The sequence below is a fragment of the Rhipicephalus microplus genome, chromosome 10 (assembly GCF_043290135.1).
Source record: "Rhipicephalus microplus isolate Deutch F79 chromosome 10, USDA_Rmic, whole genome shotgun sequence".
NCBI classification, from domain to species: Eukaryota; Metazoa; Arthropoda; class Arachnida; order Ixodida; family Ixodidae; genus Rhipicephalus; species Rhipicephalus microplus.
The window spans coordinates 45,641,591-45,668,113 of NC_134709.1; the positions used below are offsets into that span (position 1 = coordinate 45,641,591).

Sequence of the window (26,523 nt, forward strand, 5' to 3'; positions counted from 1 at the left end):
ACTCGAAACGTCTCGCGGAAACCCAACCGAAAAGATAAAAACGTGACGTCCACCTACGAGAAATGAGCCGTTTTCACGTTACGAAGGCCGAGCGTAGGCTCGGGGACCCTCACATCGTAGCAGTGGTCAGCTGCAGCTCTCACAGGATGCGTCGCAAAATTTCAGTGCGCGCAAGATGCAATTAAGGACGCAGTGAATGGGACAAACTAGAGGCGACATAGAAGCAGGGAACTACCAGACGTTTTTCTTTGTTCTTGTTCGCTTAGTCGACGTGTCCCTGCTCCAAATTGTTTGTTTGTAACCTAGAATCTGCGGCTCATACCCACTCTGGAGGATTGGCCAAGAAAACATATAGTCTCGTATGGACGATAACTGCACTATTGCTTACAAAAAAAAAAAAAGGTAAAGGAAGACAGTATATTGAAGAAAAGAAAAAAAAAACAAAGATTAAGAGAGTGAGAGTAAAAACAACAAGAATGCAAACACTTATATAATAACTATACCTGGATTTTGGGAGCCGAACAGACAGCTGAGTTTGTCAAACCCAATTAATTTGGTATGTATGTCTCAGATTTATCTACATTTCAAAAATTACTGATGATGATGATGATAATGATGATGATGATGATTCCACAGCCATGGCTCGTACACACTCAGGGGGATCGGCCAAGAATCGATGACTTAATTCAGTAAGATTTTTTAAATTCAATATCGAAACCACCCTCCTGAGAAAAAAGAAAAAAAAAGAAAACACACCCTAGGCAGAATGAAAGGAGTACAATAGTTGTCTGTCACTCGTTCAGATCAGACAATCATTCATTACCTTGAATAGGAGTCAGCATGGTTAAACAAAGCTCTCGTGTATGTTAGAATATTTTTGCAGGAATAATAATCACGCAATTAAAAGCTTAATTCTTTTACTTTCATTAAAATACTTGCAAACAGCACAGAAAACGTTCTCGTGGCTGAAGCCCAGATCGGGAGCACCGAAGGAAAGTGTATTTTCTATAGTGAAGTTCAGCCCCAGGCTAGCGAATGGGAGGACTAAGAGTGTTTTCCCGAGCAATTTGCATCGGCGACATGATAAAAAATAGTGCTATATTGTTTCTGATTCTGAACAAAAGTTGCTTCTCGACCCGCTTCTTTTTCTTCTTCTGCGCCGAACGTCTGCACACGTCAGTCAGCCGAGAGCCATGAACTGTGAGCCACGGACCATGTGCATGGACCACGGGACCTGATCTTGTTCTTGTTTACCTTCTGTGGCTCATGCCCACTGCGGGGGGTTGGCCAAGAATGGGGTGTTTTCATAAATCTTCATAAAACACACATTAGGGTCATTTATAGAGTAGCAATGTGATAAAATTGTACAGGAAACTTTTTTGTGCATGATGAGATGTACATTAAAATATAATTATAAAACAGTTTTTAGCAATTAAAAACAAATAGAGATGTGACAATGTTCGAGTTCCATACTCGAATTGAATAATGTCTAACGACCTAATTCGACTCGACTTTCGAATAACTGTAGTATTTGAAGGTTCAAATAATTGGAATTCTAGCTATTTGACAATAATGGCTAGAAACATACCTCCCCACTTACGGCTCACTCGGACTAACACTCACCGATGTCTTCCTCGATCGGACTCACTCACACTTTAGCTCCCCAAAACATTCGACTCACTCCCTTCGTCTAACTCAGACTCAGACTCACGGTTCTGAGTCAAGGTGAGTCGACTCGCGAGTCCGTTAGCGAGCTATTAGCTATTTTACCGAAGGTGTCAATGCTTTTTAACACCCAAATTTCGCATAATCGGTGGCCTAAATGGCGCCTTTGAACTCGCATTTTTAAAATACGAGTTATCAGTGCTTGCAATCTACTAAGGACATTTTTATTCGAAGTGACGACTGACACGAGATGTTTTTTTTAGCAAAAACTTCTTTTCGAGAAAGAAAGAAGGAGAGGGTCAAGGCAGCTCTGTATACTCACACGCATCAGTTCAATTAATATTGAGCTGGCGTATTAACGCTACGGCGTTGATGTGTGAATAGACATAATTGGTGTAAACGTGATCTGACATAACGTGATTGTATTGCTGAAGCTTAGTCGGCATAGACCGAGAGGCGGGCAAAACAATGCGGAGTTCACTCAGGCTTACTGGGCATGAAATATACGTCGCGCTTAGGACTCACTCGGGGTCACGTTCACTAAATTTTTTTTTTCTCAATCAGACTCACTTGTTCTCGAACTCGCCAAAATATTTCTCACTCAGACTCACGGCTAGATCAGAATTATTTTGTATATTTGTTGCTCTCCCATTCATTGGTGAGCTCTCGCAGTGCCCCGCCGCGTGGGTCTAGTGGCTAAGGTACTCAGCTGCTGACCCACAGGTCACGGGGTCGAATCCCGGTTGCGGTGGCTACACTTTTGATGGAGGTGAAAATGCTCTAGGCCCGTGTGCTCAGATTTGGGTGCACGTTAAAGAACCCCAGGTGGTCGAAATTTCCTGAGCCCTCCTCTACGGCGTCCCTCACAATCATACGGTGGTTTTGGGACGTTAAACCTCATAGACCAATCAATCAATCAATCAATCAATCAATCAATCAATCAATCAATCAATCAATCAATCAATCAATCAATCAATCAATCAATCGATCGATCGATCGATCGATCAATCAATCCAATCAATCAAAGCTCTCGCAGTGAAACTGATTTTCATAATGTTCAGGTGCGCTACAAGTTGTGCAACCATCTATCTCTAATAGCCCAAAATATGCAAGAGGTATTAACCCTCGTGATTGCTTTAGGACCCCGTTATCGTCAGAGCATGTAGCTTTTCACTGTTTTTGTTTCAACGACTGACAATTGCCAAAGCAACTTGTACCTAAGGCCGACCCATCTGTATATGTTGATCTGCCTCTCTGCAAGTAGACCTCTCTTTCTCTCTGGCGCCTCACAGCCAGAGAAGAAGGAAGACGACGACCCTGGGCTGTGCGAAGCTCAGGGTCCGGACCTGGGAATCGAGCCTTTCGGCCCAAATTCATGGCATAGTGTACGAGGGTGCCGCATCAGGTCTCTCACTAGGTTCCGTAGCTGTGTACAGTGCCTCTCGAAACCAATGGGAGCTACCAGGACGTCGCCGATGCCTTTGACACTCCGTAGTGGATTGCGGCCATGAACCAAGACAGTGACGGTTCGACCTACGCAACGGCAGCGAAGTATCAGACGTCGCAGAAACAGGAGGCGGGCGACTCGAAGCGCGAAAACGAAGACGACTTGCGTCCCACTCTGATCGGCGCGCGTCCTGTGGCCTCTGGCGGCTTCTCGACGTCGTCTGTGAGCGAGGAGTTTTTTAAGGTACGCTCCATGCACTCAGCGTATGGATATGTATGTACGTATATAGACGTCGACAGGATTTTGTTTAAGGGGGTGCATGACCCTGTTGCACCATGGCTGTGAGACGGGGAGGGGGGGGGGGGGGCATTGGTACAGCTTGTCTTGGGTGGGGCAAATGCTGGTTGGGTAGATGCTAGTGGGGCTTAAGGGGGGCATATGCCCATTTTGCACTCCATACCGACAGGACATTTTGTGTACGGATCTATTTATAAATTTAGTGCGCCTTTAGCACTGAGCCGAAGACACGTTTGTTGGGGGAAACGCAGAGGTCAAGCCGACCAGCTTTCAAGCGGAACGAGTGCGAGCAGCAACAAACTTTTCCTTCTCTTCTTTCACTGGCGCTCCTGCCTGTGCCATATATCAATGCTACAAATCACCCCCCCCCCCCCCCCCAGAAAAGGAGCCATCCTGGCGATCTATGAAGGGTGGTTTCAATTGATCGTCATGAACAGTCTCGACAATATAGTTAACCGGTGAGGACTGACGTAGGACTCGGTAGGGGCCTTCGTACTTCGGCAGTAGCTTGGTGGAAAGACCAGGAGCAGATGAAGAAACGCGAGTTTTGGCAGTGTTGAATAGCTTCCGCAACTGTTCGCTGGTCTTTCGCCACCAGCATGTGGAAGGCATCGTCTTCGATGCCCTTCGTAATATGTTTCACCTTGGCTGTTTGGGACATGTCGAGATTGTAGCGACGGCAGAGGCCCACAACGTCCTCGATGTAGGACGTGAAACGCTCTCCAGACAGTTGGGCGTGATCTCGCAAGCGCTGTTCTGCGCGGCGCTTGCACACTGTTGGTCGGCCAAACACGTCCACGAAGGTGGTCATGAAAGCGGCCCAGTCAGTAAGCTCAGCTTTATTGTTGTTTAACCAGAACTCCGCTACTGCTCTGAGGTAAAAGTGGACGCGGCCAAGTTTGTCGTTTTCGTCCCTCCTATTATTGACGCTTACTTTCTAGAGCCAGTCCTCGACGTCCTGTACGAAGAGAGCCAGTCCTCGACGTCCTGCTCATCGGTGCCGCTGAAGGTGACTGGGTCTCGCTCTCTCGGGACGACGGGACAGCGGGCAGGTGGGGATGTAAGAATGGTCTGCTGTGCAACACCGGTGGACATTGTTGACGGTGACTGAGGTAGAGTTCGGTTGCGGAGTTCCAGGATGGGAAATGGATCCAGCACTCCCCACCACTTGTTAGGGCGCCTTTAGCAGTGAGCCGAAGACATGTTTATTGGGGCAAACGCAGAGGTAAAGCCAACCAGCTGTCAAGCGAAGCGAGATGATGATGATGATGATGATGATGGAGATGATGATGATCCTTGTTACTCTGGCGCACACCCACAAAGGGGCGCGAGCAACAACAACAACACTCTTCCTTCTCTTCTTTCACTGGCGCTCCTTCCTGTGTCATATATCAATGCTACAATACTGTTACTTTTGAAGATAAACAATCACTTACAAATTTTGAGGCATATAACCAACTAGCCCAAAACAAACCACGGTGACCAACTTATCAGGTAGTTACATAGGCAACCGTAAACTGCACGCCATATTCAGCGTGCGCGAGTTTGGTATTTTCGTGTCCCACTTTTTCAGGAGCTGAGGAATATTGAAAAGTCTTTCGAGCAGTCCGGTGGTCGAAAGAACATGCTGGAGGACGACGCCAAGGACATCGGTGGCGACAAGGCGGCCGAGGTGAGCTCAGCTCGGCGTCTTGTCCTATGCGGGCTTTATATCAAACTAATAAACCAACGAAACGCAAACAAAATAACGCTTCTAGGTTGTGTTAAGCCCAACATGAAACATGTGCGGATAAATAATATTGTTACTTACTGTTGAATGGCGGAACCTTGATTACTGGGAATTTTTTTGTTTGCTACGACTTCGCTGATTGGAGCGTTATAATGATTAAAAAATAATGATTGCCGTACTTGGTTTAATGTGCAAAAACAGGACACTGGCGCAGACAGGTTTGTGGAGGTGGTCCAAACCTTTCCGTTAGTGCTTTCTACATTTTCAAGTCGAGCTGCGCTATGGCAGTACAATATCAAGACGCGCCATCTTGCCCAGCCTGCAACTTACCTTATAGTCTAACGTACACAATACACTCCCGCGCTTTAGTTCTTAATATGCGTAGTGTTTATATTAACCAAGAAAAGTACTAACAGTTTGAACGGAACCCAGTTAGCCCGAATGTATACTTCACAGGTGAAGGGCCGGCCCCGGGGCCCTGTGAGTGGACCTGATATTTTAGTCTTAGGTTTTAAGCAGGTACAATGAAATGACACATTAGGGAAGTTTACAGAGTCTATGCAGTGACAACGTGGTGCGCTTATCGAGGGATGCAGCAGACACGATCTTGTCACTCTCTGACCATGCATCATTATACAATGATAACGTGTCAGTAACGAAAAAAAAAACAACAAAAACAACACCCAGGTGGCACCCAACAATGGCGAGAAAGGCGGCAAGGAGGAGTCCAACAGGTTGCTCAAGTTCCAAATCTCGGCGCCACCGGCTGCTGCGGCCAAGAGTCGAAGCACTGCAGGACACGGTCATTGCGGCTGCCGGAAGAAGCAGTGCAGAAACAAGGTGGTTGACCACGTATAGCTCTGAATATTCTACAGACATCTTACGTTGAAGCTCGCAACAGTTGAACGTTGTTTCAGAGCACAGTGTTGAACACATCGTGTAAGGGAAATCGCAGGAGATACACAATAATCGTGGAAAGCTCGGCTAGACCAACAACCAATTTTTATGACACTTTTTTTTTCATTTAGCGCTACGGATTTGACCCCCGGCCGCAATGGTCACATTTAAATGGAGGCACAATGGCAGAGGCCCGTGTTCATGGAATATATGTCACTACACGTTAAAAAACGCGAGATGGTAGAACATTTCCGAAGCTCTCCACTACGACGTGACTCATGATCATATCGTACTTTTGGGACGTAACAACCCAGATATTTCTATTTTATTTTTTTTTGGCGCTACAGAAAGCTTACCGGTCACAGTGTCTAATCATGGACCGGTAGCGCGGGAAAACGCCGTGAAACGTTCGTAATCGAAACATTTAAATCTGCGGCGAGTATGAAGTCACACGCGCGACAGCGCACGCTGCGAATAGGGAGCGTGGGAGCAGTTTGTATTCGAAGCCTGGAATGGTTCACAAAAGTAAAAAAAAAAAAAAAAAACAGACAGAAAAAAAACGAGGAAGAAGAAAAAAAAGAGAGAGAAAAACTGAAAAGAAACAAGGAAGGCTGTTCAGCGATCGCACTTCCTTCGGACTCCACACCAACAGGCTGCCATATTTATTTTCTCATCATTTTTTCAAGTCGCCCAAACTAGCACAATTGCCGATTCTTCAATGCTTTAGTGAGCGTCTCCCACATAGCAGCTCGTGATTTGTTGCAGAAAGTCTGAAACTAGATTGTATATGTTAATCTATTGATTATTAAGGGTGCAGTATGAGTTATTTAATCGTGCGAGTTGCGAAAAATTTCCTATAGGCTACAGGTATCAAAATCCGGACGCGCCATTGGCCGAAGTAGCGGGAGTGTGCAAATTGTCGCTCCTCTTGTCGACTAAGAAACGAACTAGTAAACGCAAGGTTTTACGTTTTGCGTTGTCTCCCTCAGATGGCGCGACAGTCTGCTAACCCCCCGTAAGATCGGCCATTTGCGTGACGGCTTTTGCAACGCAGTTCGGAAACTAGTACGATTGAATAACTCACGCGCAGTAGGTTTTCATCTACAGCGGAGGTATTTAAGCTTGGGAAAAAACTTGCTTGTCCCATATCATGAACTTGCTGAGTATACGAGCCGAGCTATGCGTATTAAAGGCGTGGTCTAGGCACGCAAAGCCAAGAAAGAGTGATGTGATGCAAGGGTGAGGAAGAGGAAAAGGAGGAGGTAATAGGGAGAATTGTAGCATAGCCATGCGCAGCGGCGTAGCCAGGGGGTGGCCCCCCAAACACTTGCCCCGCCTCCCTCCTTCAGAAATTTTTTTCGCCATGGCATAGAAAGCGAGAAATGGCTGGTTTAAGGGGGTGCCCCTCCCGAAATCAAAGTGGTGCCCCCCCCCCTCCCAAAAAAAAACATTTCTGGCTACGCACCTGGCCATGCGCAGCGTAGTATAGCGAAGACTGGGATATGAATGCCTTGCCCCGCCTCCCTCCTTCAGAAATTTTTTTTCGCCATGGCATAGAAAGCGAGAAATGGCTGGTTTAAGGGGGTGCCCCTCCCGAAATCAAAGTGGTGCCCCCCCCCCCCCCCAAAAAAAAAACATTTCTGGCTACGCACCTGGCCATGCGCAGCGTAGTATAGCGAAGACTGGGATATGAATGCCTTGCCCCGCCTCCCTCCTTCAGAAATTTTTTTTCGCCATGGCATAGAAAGCGAGAAATGGCTGGTTTAAGGGGGTGCCCCTCCCGAAATCAAAGTGGTGCCCCCCCCCCCCCAAAAAAAAACATTTCTGGCTACGCACCTGGCCATGCGCAGCGTAGTAGAGCGAAGACTGGGATATGAATGCCTTGCCCCGCCTCCCTCCTTCAGAAATTTTTTTTCGCCATGGCATAGAAAGCGAGAAATGGCTGGTTTAAGGGGGTGCCCCTCCCGAAATCAAAGTGGTGCCCCCCCCCCCCCAAAAAAAAACATTTCTGGCTACGCACCTGGCCATGCGCAGCGTAGTATAGCGAAGACTGGGATATGAATGCCTTGCCCCGCCTCCCTCCTTCAGAATTTTTTTTCGCCATGGCATAGAAAGCGAGAAATGGCTGGTTTAAGGGGGTGCCCCTCCCGAAATCAAAGTGGTGCCCCCCCCCCCCCAAAAAAAAAACATTTCTGGCTACGCACCTGGCCATGCGCAGCGTAGTATAGCGAAGACTGGGATATGAATGCCTTGCCCCGCCTCCCTCCTTCAGAAATTTTTTTTCGCCATGGCATAGAAAGCGAGAAATGGCTGGTTTAAGGGGGTGCCCCTCCCGAAATCAAAGTGGTGCCCCCCCCCCCCAAAAAAAACATTTCTGGCTACGCACCTGGCCATGCGCAGCGTAGTATAGCGAAGACTGGGATATGAATGCCTTGCCCCGCCTCCCTCCTTCAGAAATTTTTTTCGCCATGGCATAGAAAGCGAGAAATGGCTGGTTTAAGGGGGTGCCCCTCCCGAAATCAAAGTGGTGCCCCCCCCCAAAAAAAAAAAAACATTTCTGGCTACGCACCTGGCCATGCGCAACGTAGTATAGCGAAGACTGGGATATGAATGCCTTGCCCCGCCTCCCTCCTTCAGAAATTTTTTTTCGCCATGGCATAGAAAGCGAGAAATGGCTGGTTTAAGGGGGTGCCCCTCCCGAAATCAAAGTGGTGCCCCCCCCCCAAAAAAAAAAACATTTCTGGCTACGCACCTGGCCATGCGCAGCGTAGTATAGCGAAGTCTGGGATATGAATGCCTTGCTCCGCCTCCCTCCTTCAGAAATTTTTTTTCGCCATCGCATAGAAAGCGAGAAATGGCTGGTTTAAGGGGGTGCCCCTCGCAAAATCAAGGTGGTGCCCGCCCCTCCCCCCCCCCAAAAAAAAAACATTTCTGGCTACGCACCTGGCCATGCGCAGCGTAGTATAGCGAAGTCTGGGATATGAATGCCTTGGCCCGCCTCCCTCCTTCAGAAATTTTTTTTCGCCATGGCATAGAAAGCGAGAAATGGCTGGTTTAAGGGGGTGCCCCTCCCGAAATCAAAGTGGTGCCCCCCCCCCCCAAAAAAAACATTTCTGGCTACGCACCTGGCCATGCGCAGCATAGTATAGCGAAGTCTGGGATATGAATGCCTTGCCCCACCTCCCTCCTTCGGAAATTTTTTTTCGCCATGGCATAGAAAGTGAGAAATGGCTGGTTTAAAGGGGTGCCCCTCCCGAAATCAAGGTGGTGCCCCCCCCCCCCCAGAAAAAAAAACATTTCTGGCTACGCACCTGGCCATGCTCAGCGTAGTATAGCGAAGTATGGGATAGGAACGCAAATGTGAGGAGGAAGGAAACAAAGATGGAAGAGGGTAAAGCTTGTTACGTCCTAGCAAGGAACACCTTCAAAAGGAATCGAGGGTGAGGCGAGCGAAAGGGTAAAGCATAGCTTATAGTCTTGTATAGCTCGTATAGTATAAAAAAGTCTGAGAAAGGGATGCAAGGGTCAGTGGAGGTAGTAGCCCACCGCATCTGCTGTTTCCATAGCTTTAGCACTATACTAGTGTGTATGTGTTCCAGTTGTGTGTGTATTTTTTTTTGCTTTTATAAAGATTTTCATTTCTCCACGGTCCACGCTCTCAACCGTTCAAAGAACTATCCCCCTCTATCACTCACTACACGCAGAGGGCAGCAGGTAGGGTTCACGATGACGGACGCTGCACCTCCAAGTCTCGGTCGAGCAGCTGTCACCGTCGACGTCACTGCTCCGCCTCGTCGGCCGCCCGGCAGTCGCGCGGTGGGGCGCGTTCGGAGGCTCACAAGCACCCGCAAGAAGCGCCAATCGCTCATCGCCGTCAGAGGCACCACCACTACAGGCATCAGCGACGGATGCGCGACGGCGATTTCAGCGATGGCTGTGTCCAGACTCCGCCCACGGCTCCTCAAAAACCCAGGCACTGCTGCCGAAGTGCGGCGGCCAGTGACTGCTGCTTTTTTAGGGTGAGGGAGCTGCGTAACACGCCTACGTCACCGTTAGGCCTCATTACCAGTGGCTGATGGAACAGGTTGCGCGAAAGATTGTTACTGGAAACATGTCCAGCGTGACAAACCCTTCGCCTCACTTAAGCAACTCGCAGTTGACGTAGGCTTAAATTGCCATAATATTGTAAAAAGAAAGAAAGAAAGACCACTAGGTTCTTCATGCATTAGCCTAAGACGACTCGAAGGTGAAATCTATATTCTTTTTATTCTCAGTGAATCTGCCCCCCCCCCCCCCTTCCGAAAGCTCTGTAACCTAATGTTGGAGCTTGGAGCACTGCCTCCAAGATCGGAAGTGTTCCAAGCTTCCGGCACCTCACGTTCCTTCGGGATCAACCGACACTTGGCCAATTGATGATGTCATGTGGGGTCATCAATGCCGGTCAATGACGTCGTTTGATCAGACGTCTGAGGTTTCTGCCTTGATACGACGTCCTGTTACTAAGCAACTTATCAATTGATAAGTGCTATGACGACGTACACGCGAGGAGGAAATTGACATTGGCTGAGCTTCCGCGCGAAACACATGCGCAGAGCCGTTACCTGGCTTTGTACCGGGAGGTGTAGAGCTATCACTGTAGATGTGTTTACACTTTTTTTTTCACAGAAGGTTCGCTTGGAACTGCCATAATACCCTCGTGGCTGTGGCAAATAGGCATGACCCCTCTTAACGCACTGCCAATGCAATAACGTCAGCCTGTGCTCTTTTTACCACAGCCAACAAAATTTCTTCTTCTGGTTTGTATTTCTGTAAAGCGACATTAGCAATTTTAATTCCAGGCACCCACGAAGCGCGCCTCAGGCGGCGACGATCACCAGGTTGCGCGCCCAGATGAGGTCGGTGACCAAAGAGAAAACGGAGCCAAACAAACCCGCCGCAAAAGTGGCAGGAGGGGCGACACTCTCGGCGATAGCGGCGCTACGAAGCGAGGCGACAAGTGCGGTAACGTCTTCAGCCGGTACCGCACCAATTACCGCTCGGCGGAGACGGGCAGCTCCACGTCTTCGTCGTCGTCTTCGGAAGACGACTGCGGTGAACAGGTCGCCATCGCGAGCTGCAAGCACGAGGGCGACGGCTCGAGGACGTTCACCTTCACGCAGACGAGGGGGTCATCCTCTCCTGCGCGCCACGGACAAGAAGTCCACTCTAGCCGAACCAGGAGCCGCAGCAACTCCCAGAGGCGCTGCATCGACGGGCCCGTCGAATCAACCGTCGAGAAGCACGTCCTGGAGCTCAACTTCCCGGCTTCGCCGCTGATGCGAAGCATATCGAACCTCCTGAAGCTACACTGTCCTTGCGAGGACAATGTGGAGGATAAGGAAGTCGAGGACGACAACGAGGACGACGATGACGAGGAGAAGAACGACGCCAACGCCGAGCGCTTCGTGCATCGCATGAGGCTGGGCCAGACTTGCGAGCTACAGGGAGACAGTCAGGTAAGGCTGTGGAATCTTCAGCAGTTCAAATGTTCGCCTCAAGTAAACCTCTCTCTGTACCGCACGTTGCTGCCATTGTGTCGGGGTGGCGGGGCTTGTCAAGCTGCAGATATTGCTGCTTTTACCTTAATATATCCTCACCACGAATAATACTTTTTCGTTTTTCTAATCAACCTTTGTTAAATTTTACAGATAATTACGTATCGATCATTGTGAAATGAACAAAAGCTCAAATCTCAAATGTCAAACGGTTCCTTCTATTGCACAAAATCCCACCCAGCCATTAGCGTGGGCACTCTGAGTCATTACCAGACCGAGTTAAGCGCTTAGCGCAAAACTTATCTCTTCTAATTTGCCTATAGTAGTAAAAAAAAAAAAATGCGACACATGGCGCGTTCACCATCAACTGGCGCTATTTTACTGGAAGTATGGATCTAGAAAACTGCACTTGACAGGCTACGTGCATCGCTACGGACAAATTACGATTTTCGCGAACTATTGGCGCGGGATTGGGTAAGCTAGACACGGACTAATTCGACTTTCCGGCCCCGGAGCTTACATTTCGATCCAGTACAAGTCGTGTGGAGACCGTTTTGTGTCCGTTCTGTTGAACAGAACGGGGCTTCCGTCAATTCTTTGTCTGTTTCAAAGTTTCCGGGCCAAAATGACCGAAAATAGTCAGAAATTTAGAAAAGCTTGACAAAAAGAGACAAACTTGGGGCAAGGGCACTAAATGTAGACAAAAATTAATGCTTGTAAGAAAACAAGTGTGGCATTTTTATTTAATGACGAAATGCAAAAACCTTCTCGCAATTTAAAATGTAAATATGTACAACATAACGCCTTCGGTATTAGTTATGCTGAGGTTCAAGCATAAGCTCTTGACATAAGCGATAACTTTATGTATGGTGATGGTTTCTTGCGCTTACGCAAATGGCACCACCTTCACGCGTTCAGCGTCACTTTCCTTTAAAGAATTAGAAGTGCCAGCATTGTGACAACATTAAAAACGAGTGCGGCATGCTATACTGAGCAGTCTCAAAATTACAGGTTTCGGTATTTAAGAATAAATTGTATTACTTTCTCAACCATTTATTGCGGGATGAATTGCGAGAAGTTTAAAGGCATCAGTCGTAGATTGCAGCTGATCCTAAGAAATGACAGGAGTGGTTTACGAGATAGCCGATTTCTTATATCGATGAGCGCAGAGTACCCTGGATGCTGTGCGCTTTCGAGTGTCCCGTTCACTTCCAATTGCAGTTTTAAATCCGCGTTCTGCAAGTTGTCCTCAAAGGGAGTTGCCATCCAACAGTTTTCCCAGAGTATGGAAGAACATAACCAAAAGTAATGTTGTTCGTGTAATTTTAGTGCCAAATTCAGTTCTGCGTGCTGGAAAAATACATTACATGCCATGTTTTGACGCCGTATACTCGAATTAGAGAGGCTGAGGTGTCACCAGCTATTGATAAATTGGTTACCCTAGTTAGGTACCAATCGCTTGATTGATTGATATGTGGGGTTTAACGTCCCATAACCACCGCATGAGTATGAGAGACGCTGTAGTGGAGGGCCCCGGAAATGTTGACCACCTCGGGTTCCTTAACGTGCGCCCAAATCTGTTGGTTCCAATCGAAGGAACAACAGAGTAGCCAAAAAGTATAGGCAGTTATCGAAAATAATATTTTTTACCGCCACAAGCCTCAAAACTTAGCCAGAAAGTTGTAAAACCTGGCAAATTTGGTCCATTTCGTGCCAAAATGATTGACAGCACTGCCGTTTCTGGTCGCTATTCTCCCACTGACTGACAGACAAGCTTCGCCCAATTCTGCGGAGCTCTTCGTCGTCTCCTCGTGACGTTTCGTTCCACTAACGCCTCTGTTTTGTGACAAAATGCTTACATATAGGCTTCCTGGAGCGTCTTCCACGACGCCGAAGGCTTCCTCACGAATTTCGTTCGTGAAAGTGCCAGCACTTTGACGCTTGGCTTTTAACAACGCTGACAAAGTGGGGGATGTTCGCATCTAAAATTATAATTGATGTCGGTGAATTTCCGCCGTAATTTTTGTGCACTCGTTAGGGGAATCTTTTTCTCCACTGCAGTCACTCGCTGACCAATCTAACCACCTCTTTCTACTCCTGCGCTTTTTACTTTGCCTCACTGTTACACAACGAAAGGCAGAGCACGCTTTACAGGATTCTGCTTGAGCACTGAGTAGCTGGCACGCACGCACGCACGCACGCACACACACACACACACACACACACACACACACACACACACACACACACACACACACACACACACACACACACACACACACACACACACACACACACCATCCTTTGTCACGAGTTTGTCACCTATATTATTTTTGTGTTCTGCACAATAAACCTAGATGGAAGTTAGCGCTCGTCTTCATGTGTCTTTTTTCCGTATCCGGAATTCACGCTATAACAACCATGACACACCCAATTGCTCAAGCCACCACACTTTTACGTAACATAAGACTCCGGAACTTTCGACCACGTAATTTTGATAAAATGTCACTACAACCCGAGCTTCTAGCAGGGTGCATTTTTTCCCTTTCACAGGTGGTTCTGGTCTCGCTGCCGGAGCCCCACAAGTTGACAGTGGAGCACGTGATCCGAAGTTCTAGTTGCCTGGTCCAGGAGGAGCGCTGCAAGTCGCGTCACCTGGACGATTACAAGCAAGTCTGTGCAGAACGCGATCGCGAGAAACGTCCGATCGATAAGAAAGGTGCTCGCTGCGAAGGAACCATACCCGACGTTCCCAGAATTCGCCGCAAGCATAGTTACGTCAGGTTAGTTCCCCACCGCTGCTTTAGGTCGCGTTCAAATTACGTCCGCTGGAGCTGGTGTTGCGCCACGAATGTTGAACCATAGGCCGTCGGCAGAGGTGGGCGAATGATCGCGTAATGTATATGGTGGCTAGTTTTGCCGAGGATATTGTTTGCTAAATATGTTCTAAGGGAAGACCTCGGCCAAGCTGATGCTTAGATTTTACATGTATGCTTTTATAAGACTATAGGACCGATATAGGACCGATATTGTACTATAGGACCGATATTGTCACTCGAGGTGCACTTTTGCCGTCGGCGTCATGTTCTGTATAAAATCAAAACTGATGACAGAGCTGCATGCGTCCCAACTGCGAGTTTGAAAGCTTGCGGGGGCTCCCGACGAGCGTAGCGCAAAGATAATGAAACGTGCCAATCAGTTCCGTCGAGTGATGGGGCACGAATGGGTGCCGATACAGAGTAGGGGGGGGGAGGGGGCGTCACTCGAGCAGCAACTGTGAACTTTGACCGAAAAGCCATGGTAACGCGCACGCGAGTTTTCTGGACAGACATTAGTTGACGGCTGCTAGCCTAGCACGTGCCGTATTGTCATCGCTTATTTCACATTGATGTGAGAGACAGCACAGGTACTCCTTCGCTGCCTGGAGCGGCCACATTCTCTTACGCCAGAATATTGTAGAGCTACGAGAGACTGTGCTTCACCGCATTATCCTCTTTTCACGATCTCAATGTCTCATCAGCAAGAATCAAGTATAGTGAACATGGACGCACTATTGGCGGCGTTGGCTAAGCCTGTCTGGCCTGCTATTGGTAAACGCCAGGTAGTATTGTGATTGGCCGCATAAGTGACAGTACTGACTAATGTACGTTGTCCGCTGTAGCGCCAACCCCGTCGTTTACATCAAACTTAAATACATTTGTTATATTTATAAAGAACAGCTTGAGTTGTTTCTTCTCACGGTAATCTCAAATCTAAGGTGGTGTGGACCATATAAAAACATATTATTTTTCTTTCATTCAATGTGCATATTCCCATATAGTGATTTCTGCACATTGATTACCGAGATTGGGCTGGTAAAGGCTGGGCTAGTGGTTTGATAATTACTCATAAGCAGCACACAAACTGAGCTCAAGAAAGAGTTAAGACTTAGGCTGAGCTGTTCGCGTTAATGTAGTTGTTATGCACTAAACGCGTCGTGCTCCTCCTCCCTCAGGCACACGCGGCGGCTGAAGGTGCCTCACGTTCGCCAAGACATCTTGGCACCTTCGAAGGCCCTACATCCGTGCTCGTCCTCCAGTAGCGATTCGAGCGAAGACGACGATGCCAATGACGTCACGTACAGCAAGGAGAAGGGCACGGAAGAAGTTGTGGTGCGACCAGCCGTCGCCAAGAGCTCATGGCACAGTCGAGCAGCGGGCCGTGAGGAGATTGCGGGCGGTGGCCCCAGCAGGCAACGGGAGCTGCGGCTGACCATACCCAAGGTCAAGTCCGGCGACTACGCCAGTGGCACTGGCCAGAAGAGGTCCTCGGCCCAGAGAAGGACGAAGCGATCGAGCAAGGCAAGGTGACATTCACTGCGCGAAGCGTCTAAAGGTTACTTTTAAACGGCTGTGCTGTTCATGAGTACTGATGGTGAGCCTTTTCTGCCATAGCTGCTTTGGGCACACAAAAAGCTTAACAGGCTGCCTGACGTGTCGCCACGGTAAAATGATAAGTTTTAGAATTTGCGTGCCGCGGGACCTTGGCACGTTGACAAGCCAGGGTGGCGTCAGAATTTTTAAGCCAAGCTTTTGTAACCGGCATATTCCGGCATTGTACGCGAAACGTAGTTCCAGCGAGTGCGCCAACTGTGCCGACACGTTCCACTGGTGCAGAGAGACATGGATAGCGTAGGAAGAAGATACATAATGCCAGACTTGAGCTGTATGTCTATTTTAATTGAACAGTTCAGTTGAAGACTGGCGTTGTGTGTACTTTCCATGTCGTTCGCCACTAGAATGATTACAGCATTCGTAATCACCATCATTATCAGCCTGACTACGTCCACTGCAGGACAAAGACCTCTCCCATGATTCGCCAATCAACCCGGTTAGTATGCACCGTTTTCTCTTAATTGTTATGTTCTCAATCGCGAGGTAATTAGGGATCAGACGTTTTCTATATGGCAATCTGATCTGTTATTCAGTTGACTTGTCATTGCACATTGCCACATTGCATTGTGGCCTGGATATAAAGACATGTCCGTAGTTTTTGTCTGTATTAAAACTGAAGTGTCGAGCTCATAAGCACGTGAATGAAGGCCAGTTTATAGCATGGATGAAAAAGCACTTAGAAGGAAGCATTGAGAAATGTGAAATAAATAAATAAATAAATAAATAAATAAATAAATAAAAAGAACTATTAATTCCTGCACTCACTCGCCAAGCTTTGCTTGCCCCCATTTTCCCCATAGGGCAAGGGCTGCTTAGTGTTTTTTCGCTACATTGCTACTTCTTTATCGAACAAATAATACATGTAGCCCAAAACAAAAGACTGAACCCTTACAAGGTGGAACGCACGGAACCTCCTTGCAGGCATCATCCGCAGACAGCGCCTTGGAGGAGACGCCTGGCGACCGCGGAGGAGATGAAGGAGCGGACAACACCGTGCGCATCGTGTTCACCGACTCGCGCTTGAACACGGAGCTGCGCTGCATACTGCAGCAAGGTTCTAGCGCCAGTCAGGAAGAGAGGCAGGGTTCGAGCCGCGCGCTGCCAGCGCGGAAGAAGGGCAGCGGTGGCTCCTGCGAACGCCCCACCCGTCGCCCGCATCAGGTGGACGTCACTCGGAAGGCTGACGAAGACGGCACCGCAGCTGATGCTGTGAGTTACGCTGACAGATTCGCACCAGGATGCGTCAGAACAAGACATGCAGAGGTTTAGATACATACATACATACATACATACATACATACATACATACATACATACATACATACATACATACATACATACATACATACATACATACATACATACATACATACATACATACATACATACATACATACATACATACATACATACATACATACATACATACATACATACATACATACATACATACATACATACATACATACATACATCGTCAAAAGTTCATGGGCCACGAGACAATAAAAAGCAGAATGTACCCACTGCTTCAGCAGGCAGCCTTGAATTTAGAAGCACTCAATTTCCAGTTGCCCTGAAAGATTAGATCGAGTGCTACCACGAATTTCTAGGAAATTCAAAGCTTTCTCAGACCTAGTGGTCTCTAAAATGTTGATGCCAATCGTAATACGTAGGTGCATGCAAGGCGAAAAGTGCTTTGGCTCCATTAGCATAACACCAGGAAAGAATAACGACGTACGTTTGAATATTCTCAACATCTATATTTAGTACCTTCATGAAAAGGTATCATAATCCAGTATGTCGCAGTCGCAAACTTTTTTGTCAGTGTGATGTTTGTGTTGGCCAGATCATGAAGCCGAAGAGTGAGTAGAGATGCTAGAAAATGCACGACAGCCACGAGGTAACATCGCCAAAGAACACGACACGCACTAAGACTGTTTCCCAACTCGGAACCACCTCCGCGTCTTCGGTCCGCATTCGTATACACGCACACGGTCTACGATTGCCTCGCAAAGAGCCACGTTATACATCAACACGAATAGTGTCGAGTGACACGTTATCATCATAATCAGCCCGACTACACTTACTGCAGGGCAATGGACTCTCGCACCTTCCACCTGTCAACCTGCTCTGGCCTTGGCCACTTTGAATTTTTAAAATTAGGCTCCTAGACTGCTCTGTGAAGAAGTGTGATCATTTTTAACATGTCCGAAAAACAGCCTTCGACTGTGCAGGAACTGGCAAGGGCTCTTGCTGATTTAAGTGCTAGAATTAGTGACAACCATGACGATCTAAAGAAGGACCCGAAGAAAATAATTGAGCAGGAAATTGAACCTGTCAAATAGGGAATGGATTTTATAAATAAGAGGTTCGAGGAATTCAACACCGAGCTACTAACAGTGAAGAAGGAACTTACCACTGTGAGGGCTGAGAATACTGAGATAAAAAATTATAATGACCGCCTCTCAAAGGAGTTAAACGAGGTGAAAAAGGAACTGATTACGTTAGAACAGTACAGTCGACGTAATAACCTTGAAATGAAGGGAATCCCGATGACCTCATCAGAAAACCTAGTTTCAACAATGAAAACAATATGTAGCTGTGTAAAAGTAGACGTAAAAGAATCGGACATTGATGTCATTCACCGCGTACCTTCAAGACGTGAGCAGACGCAGATTATAGTAGTGAAATTTGCTACAAGGACTGTAAGGGAGAATGTCTTGAAGGCGGCAAGAAAATTGAGACTTAACACTTCTGTGTTGGGTTTTGAAGGCGAAAACAGCCGAGTTTACATCAATGAGCACCTAAGCCCTGCCAACAAGGTACTTCTGGGATACGCACTGAAGAATAAACGTGAAAAAAAGTGGAAGTACACTTGGGTGTCACAGGAAAAAATTTTGATGAGAAAGACAGAGAACTCGCGCGTAATCCATATCACGTGCGCTAATGACCTTGCTAAAGTTATCTAAAATATTGTTGAGTGACCTCAACCACGCACTACCTAATTATTTACAATGGCTCTGACTATCCCCCAAGTTGAAACGGCATGGCAAGAGCAAGATAATTTCTCAATTTTACATTGCAATCTTCGTAGCATTAGAAAGAACTTTGATAACCTACCAGTATATTTGACCCAACACAAATTCACATACGATATAATAGCCGTAACGGAAACATGGTTGAAAGAAGGCGAGACCGCTACTTTACCTGGTTACACTGTGGCATCTATGCCTCGCCCGAGTTCATCCCGTGGCGGAGGCGTTGCGCTGTTTATTAAAAATGAAATTGATTTTGACATTCTTCCTAAAAACTCTGAATCGACTCCCTGAGCCGAAACGATATTTGTTCAGATTAAAATCACAGTGGGCGTCGTCTATCGCCCACCTTCGTCTGCGGTCAATGAATTTATCTGCGCTATGGAATATCTGATGACATCTCTGATAGCCTCTCAAGTTCCAGTTGTTGCATGCGGGGACTTCAATATTAATTTGCTGAAAGATAGATCTGATTATTTATTTTTAGTCGAGTCACTTAACCTTAAAAATGTCATTTCAACTGCTACTCGTGTCACTGACCAATCTGAATCCATTATTGATCACATGTTATGTCACGCCGAATGGGACGTGAGTGCTGGGGTTTATGACGTAAGCGTTACCGATCATAACCCAACATTTCTGTTTATTCCATGTAAATACCTATCGAAGGTCGGTGCATCACGATTGCAGCGTTCGGCATATGTGGATTATGTTCAATTGAAGCGATAGCTTCAGGATGTTGACTTTGAGAGCATATATGATAATGACATAGAAAAGGGATGTGCAAACTTTCTGGAGTCGATAAGCAATTTGATTAGGCGGTTGACACATGAACGTACGCGTCGTAACTACACAATCACGCCATTTGTCCATGGATGACTAACGACCTCTCAGAAATATTGAAATTAAAGGATTCATATTATAATCAGTGTAAAAACAATAGAAGCAACAGATATTACCGCGAAAGCTTCAAGTTCTATAGGAATAAATCAGTTACTATGAAACGTAAATTGAAGAGGGAGTATTATACGAACAGTATTACATGGAACGGGAGCAATGCAAAGAAGGTGTGGCAAGTAGTCAGATATGTTACAGGCATAGGCCAGACAAAACGCATTCTTCCAGATAACATCTCCTGAAAGGTTGCAGAAGATTTCAATGCATATTTCACTAGTATTGGCGCTAACTTTGCTTCAAAGTTTTGCTCGTCGATATCTGCTCCTTCTCTCCCCAAATAATTGATAATGATTTCAACCTTGCAGCTGTCACAACAGATGAAATCAAATCTGTCGTGGCTAAGATGCCGGTCAATAAGGCCACTGGCGATGATAGAATACCAGTTAAGGTTATTAAAGATAACATTAACCTTCTTTGCATTCCGATATGTCATATTTTCAACCACGCATTTACCTGTCGTATATATCCATCTAGCTTAAAAACCGCCAAAGTAGTTCCTGTATACAAATCAGGGGACTCAAACAACCATAAAAACTACAGACCGATCTCGGTTCTAAGCTGTCTTAATACACTTTTCGAGAAGATAATTGTCCTTCAATTAAAACGCTTTTTGGTTGACAACGACAACATATGCCCACAACAGCACGGATTCGTTCCCGCTAGGTCTACTGCATCAGCCATTCTAACCCTCTCGCCCAATATAATCACCGCGCTCCACAACGGTGAAATCGCAATAGCAGTCTTCCTAGATATTAAAAAGGCATTCGATACAGTTCCCCACGACATACTATTACAAAACCTTGAAAGATATGGCTTCAGTGACAGTTCACTCCAGTTCTTCTCAGGCTACTTGTCCTCGCGCAAACAAAAAGTGGTGATTAACAATAACGAATCTGCATACAGCACAATAGTGTGTGGAGTGCCCCAGGGATCCGTATTAGGCCCGGTACTTTTTTCTCTCTACATAAATGATTTCCCCAAAACACTAGTGTACTCTAAAGCATTAATGTACGCGGACGATACCGCTATAGTATTCATAGGAGATAGTCTCGCAACACTGCAAGCCAACATAATGTCTGAATTGACACACGTAAGCAACTGGTTTATACAGAATAAATTGACACTACATTCGGGGAAAACGAAGTATGTTGTTTTTCGATCAAGGCGAAAGGATATTGACACGGCGTCTATGCAACTTTACCGGAACAACAGTCCTATCGAACAAGTAGTTTCTTTTAAATATTTAGGAGTGTTTTTTGACCAGCACCTTCACTGGGAAGAACAAATTCATAGTGTTTGTAGAAAGGTGGCTTACGGTTGTTATACCTTAATAAAGCACGCGAATGCTTTCCCCCCAGCGTGCTTCGAACATTGTATTTTTCCTTCTGTCATTTACATATTAGCTACTGTATTGAATCATGGGGTGTAACGTATACGACATACCTAGAGACATTACTACGTCTACAAAAGAGAGCCCTAAGCATAATAGGTGGAAACCATGGAAATTCATATAAAACTACATTTCAGGAACAACAAATCTTATCAGTTTGAGCACTTCACGATTTTAAGGTTGCCCTTTTTGTTCAGAAATTTATAGGCACTAGCTTTCCCCTCTCCTCCACTCTATTTACAATACCATCGCGAAACACTAGACACGCATCGAATGGCAATTTTAACTTACCTACAAGCTTATTGGAAAACGCTTATTGGAATTTCGTGGGACTAAAATTTGGAACCGACTACCCTTAGAAGTTAAAGTGGCAAGAAATTTTAAGCACAGTGTGAAATTATTTTGCTTGCAGCATCAAGACATATAAATAGGGTTTTTTTCTCACTTTCTACTGCGGTAATTAGTGCTTTTAGCCAGTCACTTATATATGACGATGATGATGAAACAAACTATATAAGGGTATGTTGTGAAAATGCATATATGTACACGCGTTTATGTATGTAGCATGTATGTGCATATGTGAATAGTTATATGTATAAATAATTGTGTATATATGTGTTTATTGCCAAATATGCTCTGCTAAGCTGCTTTTATGTACTCCGATATGAACCGATCACTAGCCAATGTAGGCTAACGGTCCAGATATCTTGTAATTTTTTCTTTGGTTTGTCAATAAACATCAGATTGATTGAAAAAAAAAAACCACTCCTGTGCGTTTGCAGCCGTCTATAACTACGAATTTCTCAATCTCACCTGCCTACCCCAATATCTCTCTCTTCAAAGCTCTCTTGCGCTTTTTGAGGACTACAGGCCTTTGTGAACGCCTTTAACTTTTTGTGTAGTGTCACCGCTGCAAACGAGTCAGCCAATTAACTGGAAAGAAATCGTTCTGTCTCTTTTCTTTCTATTTCCTCTCCCTCTTTCATATATATACTCCCCTTTCCCCTTCCCTCATTGTAGGGTAACAAACCTGACGTTTGCCTGGTTAACCTCCCTGCCTTCTCTTTCGTTGTTCTTCCTCACTTCGCTCACGCGTTTGTCTTCTTTTGGAATCCAGTCAGTTACATTAAACGACTTGCTGTTATCCGCCTAGGCGCCCGGATCACGTTCATTTGTTCTTCTTGAGTTCAACTACGATAAACTTAACCTGCGTTTGTTCCCTGACCCACAGCGCCCTGTTCCTGTCTCATAAGGTCACACCTATGATTTTCCTTTCCATCGCGCACTGGGTCATCCTCAATTAAAGCCATATACTCTTTGTATGCCTCCATGTTTCTGCATTGAAGGGAACACCTATAGACTGTCCAATTCATGCGAAAAACAAACAGTACGTCCTTTACTTATATCCTTGTGCTTAGCCTGTGCTGCCATCATGAATTTTACCATCGTGTCGTCATCGGCAATTGTGTAAGGGGACCTTGCGGGTTTTGTCTGGACACCGCTGGCCTGTCGTGCAGGACAGCGTGAGGGAAGGCGCCATCCGCAGGCAGCAGTGCGGCTGCGTTTCCTCCACCCAGCGCCGTCAGCCACGCCGCATCACGGAAGACTCGGACGTCGTGTCCAGCAGCTATTACTCGTCCACGCACGAGTCCAGCGTGGCGCTGAACGAGGCCACAAAGGCCGGCAGCGGATGCACGCTGTGCCGCACCATCCGCGCCATGAGCGCCAAGGAACGCCCCTGGCGGCGACACTGGCAGCGTTGCAAGCACTCCCGCTGATGACGTCACCAAGATGGGGCCGTCGGCTTCTCTGGCAGCGCGCATGCGCGGTATAAAGTTGGACAGACTCGAACAGTGGAAGGTGCTCGGGTGACGAGCGTGTATCGTTGTCTGTCTAAGTTATGCGCTTGTGCCTAATTAAATGATAATGGTTGCTGGGAGGTTTACGTGGTAGCCGTTCGCGTAATCAGCCAATTCGTCACAGCATATTGCCGTTAATATGAATAATATCACTGGTAATGTTGATAAGTGTGATCTAGCTGTCTACATGGATAAAATTTGACTGAGGTCAAGATATCTGAAATAGCCAAGATATGCTTGTCAGTGACTAAATCAGCTAAATGCATCTTTACATAAGCTTTATTTGGGATGCTGAAGAACTCTTGCAAAAACAGACATTAGTTATACTAGACCATATTTGTGAAGAAATTTAAGCATTACAAGTTACAAAGTATTTCGGACAAAATAAACACTGTTACAAGAGTAATGGTTAGGCCTTTTGTCGCTTATATTCGTACAACTCTCTAAAGATACGTGATCAAATAATGCGTAATTTAGGCACTGAAGTTCCAGCATTGGCTTGCGACGCGATTATTCGGGCAAAGAATTCAAATCAGCTGAAACAATATGATGACTGCATATATAAACTCTTTTTGCTTATTTACTGCTTTTGTTTTAAGTCGGCAAAGCATATTTACACTGCACATTAAAAGAATCATTATTTAACTTGTGTATTTCGTATGCTTGGTCATATCTTTCATTATTTTTCTTGATATCATCGATAAACCTTTTGCACAGAACAAAAAAAAAGGCTCAGCCACAGTGATGTTTCGTACACCTCTCATCACGTATGTAATTCTGAATTATTTTCTTTCTTTTAGATAGTCTCACTGGCCCCGGTCTAAAGGAAATATGTTATAAAAGTATTACAAGTGTAAAAATTACAATATTTAAGCATTGGCTCCAACCGTGCGAGAGTTGGTTACTCACTCACAGTGCCTGTGAATGTACCACAGTTTAATATTGCACATTAACGCGTAGTCACTGAGATAAGTTGCTGACGCATACACAAACTTCTATAATGGGACAATTATGGTTGTTTTAAATGATTAATAACTTCTGTGAACTGTTTGTGGAGCCAACGATTACAATGTTGGCAAGCGTCACCGGAAAAAATAATCCGATAATTTAGCTTAGATGTGCAGTTTAGGTAACTTCGAATCTGAAAGCTGGTACTCGAGGCAATCAGCGTAATAAAATAGCATAAATGAACTAAAATATTCACCAACTTATGTGAGTACTGCGTCATTTTGACAACACTGCAATTAGGCATTATTGTAACTTTTCCGTTTGCGACGGGCATAGTAGATAACATGCTTTTTGTGAAATTCATCAACAATATCAACAGAATTCGGTTGAGTTAATGCCTCGGATCAAACTATATGACTATATGATACCCCCCCCTCCCCCCATTTTTTGTTACTTTTCATGGCAGATACCGTACAATCATCTTCCCACGGGGCAAACTTAAGTGAATGCGATGCAGAGGGGGGGGGGGGGGGTACTGCGTGAATGTTGCGTAATTGGATATGATTTGGGAATGCTTGATTGTTATTTCGTAGTTTTATTCTTGTTTATTGAATAAAAGAGAAGCGTTGCCTTCAACGTCAAGCGAAAGCCAAGTAAATACTTTCTTGACTGAATTTTGAACGCGCGATACAGTGCCTACATATACGGGGTGGCCAGGGAACGGTTGTGCAGCGTGAGCAGTCGGTTTATTTACTAGCAGACGCAGCCTTCGTCGGCCTTGCGAGGCGAAAAAGGGGGGAGGGGAGCGACAGTTTCGCGGGTGTCTTGCTGTGCCGGCACGAGACGCGAGCATGAGCAGTGGGATGTGGACGGCGCCGTCGTCGACGCCGAAGCGTGACACCGTGCGGCTAAAAAGTGCACCGCATTTAAGACTATTACGAGCTGTGGGAGGCCATTTTTTGCGGGAATCGCCTGAGTCGGGTCACACGGGAAATCGGGGTGGCCGGATCAAGCTGTTCTTTTACTCGACTCGGAAATATAAACTTTTAAATGTTTACTTTTATAAGTTTTCATAACTTTGATTTTGCCACCAGTATTGTTGACTGCCCCATGGAGGTCGCAATTGGACGGAGATGGTGAAAAATAAATAAATAAAACGTGAGACATTTACGTGAGCGTTTAAAACTCCAAAAAGACAAGAAGCGGAGCAAATTTATATTTTCGCTAACAATAACACCAAAACTTCGTGACCTTCTACCGAAAACCCTGTGTTCTTGTGTACTAAGCCATGAGTTCCAAAAAGAAAGGGGGGGGGGGGGCAAATGTCAGAAGTCGTGTGATCGCAGCTGACCGACGTGATGCGGTGATGCGGTGTGTGAACTCGTCAGCGTTCATTTCGTCGCGTCATGCCGGCGTTGCCACGCCAGGCGCCGGTCTTGCCATATACTCGCAGGCCCGCGCCGCGCTGCGTTGCTTTGACGCATGCGCGTTTCAGGGCGTCCGGCGTACCCCCGTCATGAAAAGAGGGAGACGCAGTGTTGTCTAGGTAACGCACCAGCGCAAAATGCAGCATGTTGAATTTAGCGCCGGTTGCCGTCGGGCCACGCGGACGGTCGCTGCATGGTTGCGCCGGTCACGCCTGGCGTCAGGATATATAGCGTGCTCGCGTTTTGCTAACGTAGCGTCGCTGTGCCCAGCTAACTCCACATATACCAAATTCGGTGTTACGTGACGTCAATGAATGACGAAAGTATATGACTGGTGCAAACATGATAATGCTGACAAGCGTGTCATTTAAGAACATGACAACATACTACGCTCATAGCATGCTCGCGGCCATTTCGCTAGCTCCACATATACTACATTTGGTATCACGTGACGTGAATAGATGACGAAGGTAAGCGACACATCCAAACATGATAATCATGACATGACTTTTTTCATTCGTGCTTCGCATATCATCGATTCTCACAATACGTGGGATCTGCCATTTTTTTGTTAATAAGATGAATCTGTGTTTCGCTTTTCTTTCCGTATTGTGCACTTGCTTTCCCACGGTTTCGTTTTAGGGGTGAAGCGCATTGGGCTCTAGGCTTGTCCGTTGTTGATTTGATTGATATGTAGGGCTTAACGTCACAAAGCTACCACATGGTTATGAGAGACGCCATAGTGGAGGGCTCCGGAAATTTCGACCACCGGGGGTTTTTCAACGTGCACCCAAATCTTAGCACATGGGCGCACAGCATTTCCGCCTCCATCGGAAATACAGCCTCCGCAGCCGGGATTCGAACCCGCCACTTGCGAGTCAGCAGAGGCTTGTCCGTTGTGTGTT

The 26,523-nt window shown here is 46.3% G+C and overlaps 1 protein-coding gene across 1 annotated transcript; it reads left to right on the top strand.

Annotated features, from left to right (window-relative positions):
• Positions 1-2,958: 2,958 nt before the first annotated feature.
• Positions 2,959-23,247, top strand: LOC142774369 (uncharacterized). Its single transcript, XM_075874752.1, has 9 exons — positions 2,959-3,355; positions 4,983-5,081; positions 5,826-5,978; positions 9,740-10,054; positions 10,874-11,530; positions 14,123-14,352; positions 15,564-15,909; positions 16,924-17,211; positions 22,902-23,247. The coding sequence occupies exons 1-9, from the start codon at positions 3,173-3,175 to the stop codon at positions 23,160-23,162; spliced, it is 2,532 nt and encodes an 843-aa protein (XP_075730867.1). The 5' UTR covers positions 2,959-3,172; the 3' UTR covers positions 23,163-23,247.
• The last annotated feature ends 3,276 nt before the right edge of the window (positions 23,248-26,523 follow it).

Excerpts from the sequence above, each read along its gene's own strand:
- LOC142774369 (XM_075874752.1), top strand. The coding sequence starts at position 3,173 with ATGAACCAAGACAGTGACGGTTCGACCTACGCAACGGCAGCGAAGTAT. Across the intron at positions 10,055-10,873 it reads GTGACTGCTGCTTTTTTAGG|GCACCCACGAAGCGCGCCTC; the intron begins GTGAGGGAGCTG and ends TTTTAATTCCAG. Across the intron at positions 15,910-16,923 it reads GGACGAAGCGATCGAGCAAG|GCATCATCCGCAGACAGCGC; the intron begins GCAAGGTGACAT and ends ACCTCCTTGCAG.